The sequence below is a fragment of the Mus pahari genome, unplaced genomic scaffold (genome assembly GCF_900095145.1).
Source record: "Mus pahari unplaced genomic scaffold, PAHARI_EIJ_v1.1 scaffold_10471_1, whole genome shotgun sequence".
Taxonomy (NCBI): domain Eukaryota; kingdom Metazoa; phylum Chordata; class Mammalia; order Rodentia; family Muridae; genus Mus; species Mus pahari.
The window spans coordinates 11812-14033 of record NW_018392783.1 but is presented as its reverse complement, the minus strand read 5'-3'; the positions used below and the strand labels follow the sequence as shown (position 1 = coordinate 14033).

General features: G+C 40.5%; 1 protein-coding gene across 1 annotated transcript; it reads left to right on the top strand.

The window, feature by feature from the left end:
- Nucleotides 1-343: 343 nt before the first annotated feature.
- Nucleotides 344-1349, top strand: LOC110315171 (vomeronasal type-1 receptor 4-like). Its single transcript, XM_021189299.1, has one exon. The coding sequence runs from the start codon at nucleotides 387-389 to the stop codon at nucleotides 1347-1349; it is 963 nt and encodes a 320-aa protein (XP_021044958.1). The 5' UTR covers nucleotides 344-386.
- Nucleotides 1350-2222: the final 873 nt, after the last annotated feature.

The window sequence follows — 2222 nt, the reverse complement described above, 5'->3', positions numbered from 1 at the left end:
CTACAAACATTCATGTATACATATGCAGAGGCAATGCTGTGTTAAAATATGTGTCATACTGTTGAATAACACAGGTAGAGTTGTATTACACACACACATACACACACACACACATACACACACAAACACACACTTACATCATGAGTGAAGGGAAAGGAAAATAAGTGTGAAGTTGATATTCTGGAACAATGTCCATTCATTTTTTCCAGAAAAATCTCCTGTAGTGTTCCAAACCAGTGCCAGCTTTTCCAAAAAAAAAAAAAAAAAAAAAAAAAAAAAAAAAAAAAGACACCAAATCAATTGAAAATCTTAGATAAGTGAGAAGATTCTTGAAGACAGCACTGTCCAACCTGATCCTTACACCACTGTGCTATGAAGCCATCTCCATGGTGTCTCAGAATAAAACCCTGAAAACCATGGAAGTGTTGGCTCTTCAGATCCTTTTGCCTTGCCATGCTGTGGTTGGGACTGTGGGCAACATCCTTCTGTTTGTCCATAATTTCTCTCCAATCTTGACTGACTCTAGACTGAGGCCCATACAGATCATTCTAATCAACTTGGCTGTGGCCAATACATTCATGCTCCTTCTGTTTGCATATTCGTTTGACCTGCTTGATATTGTTCCAAGGAAGCCTCCAACTGACCTCAAATGTAAACTTGCATACTTCTTTCACATGGTGGCTCGAGGCACAATCATGTGTTCCACCTGTGTCCTCAGCACCTACCAGTTTGTCACTCTTGTTCCTGGTACCTGGGCTAGGGTCATGATCAGAGAAATATCCCCCAAGGTTGTGAGCTATTGTTGTTACAGTTGCTGGTTGTTCAGTGTCTTATATAATGTTCATATCCCAATGAATGTCAGTGGTCCAAAGAAATCACTCAATGACTCTGATTCTAAAGGCAATTTGATATGCTCCATCTCTGGGGTCAGTGTAGATATGAATTTCTTGCGATTTTCCCATGACATCATATTCCTTGGCATCATGGCCTGGACCAGTGTCTCCATGGTAATTCACCTAAACAGACACCACCAGAGAGTGAATCATATTCATAAGCTCAAACAAAACAACAGAGGCCATGCTGAGATCAGAGCAGCCCACACCATCCTAATGCTGGTGGTCACATTTGTGAGTTTATATATTCTAAATTGTATTAGTATTTTATTTCACATTTCTTTTGTGGAATCTCGTCTCTGGTTAAGGTATGTCACAAAACTTCTGGCTTTAAGCTTCCCCACCATTTCTCCCTTACTATTGATATTTAGGGATCGTAAGGGTTATTGTTCTCTGCTCATCATTGTGGGTCTGGAAATCCACTTGACTGGGGGAGCCATTACAGAGGGACAGTAAGATCAAAACATGTCGAAACCCTGAAAATTTTCATCCTGATACCAGCAGAAGCACTGATCCTGCCTTGCTCTAGGACTGCATCTACCCACACACAGAGCCAATCCATCCCCCAGCCCTGCCACACTGAGGTAGTCATATAGCCTAGTGGCCAGTACGCAGGGTAAACTTCCTATCTCCTTATAAGAACATGTTCAGCTAGCACCAGGAAATCCTAATCATGCAAATGAAGCAGTCTCAGCAACTAGACCACTGCCAATGATGTACATTCATCCCAAAGGACCCTACAGTGTCTCCAAGGGTTGTATAGACCATACCACCTCTAATAAAGATGTCTGTTTCACTGAAAGCCATCTCAAGAGAAGGCTGTTTCTCCTGGATTCAACACTGGCTGAGATTCTGCTACCATGCCTACACAAATATGCCCCTTTATTGGCTTTATAAAGGACAGCTATTTATTTCTTTGAGATATTTTTCTATCTAGCCACTTTGTGGAAGTTATTTATGAGCTGTAGGAGTTCTAATATATAATGTATAGGGTCGCTAATATATTTACTGTCATGTCATCTATGAATGAAGATACTTTGACTACTTCCTTTCCAATTTGTATCCCATTGGTTTCCTTCTGTTCTCTTATTGCTCTCGTTAGGACCTCAAGTTCTGTATTGAATAGAAAGGGAGAGAGTGGGCAGCCTTGTCTTTTCCCTGATTTTAGTGTGATTGCTTTCATTTTCTCCCCATGAAATTTGTTGTTGGTTATTGCCTTTCTGTATATTGCTTTTATTGTTTGGGGTACGTGCCTTGTATTTCTGAACTCTCTGAAACTTTTAACCTAAAGGGGTGTTCAATTTTGTCAAAGACTTTCTCACCATCTAA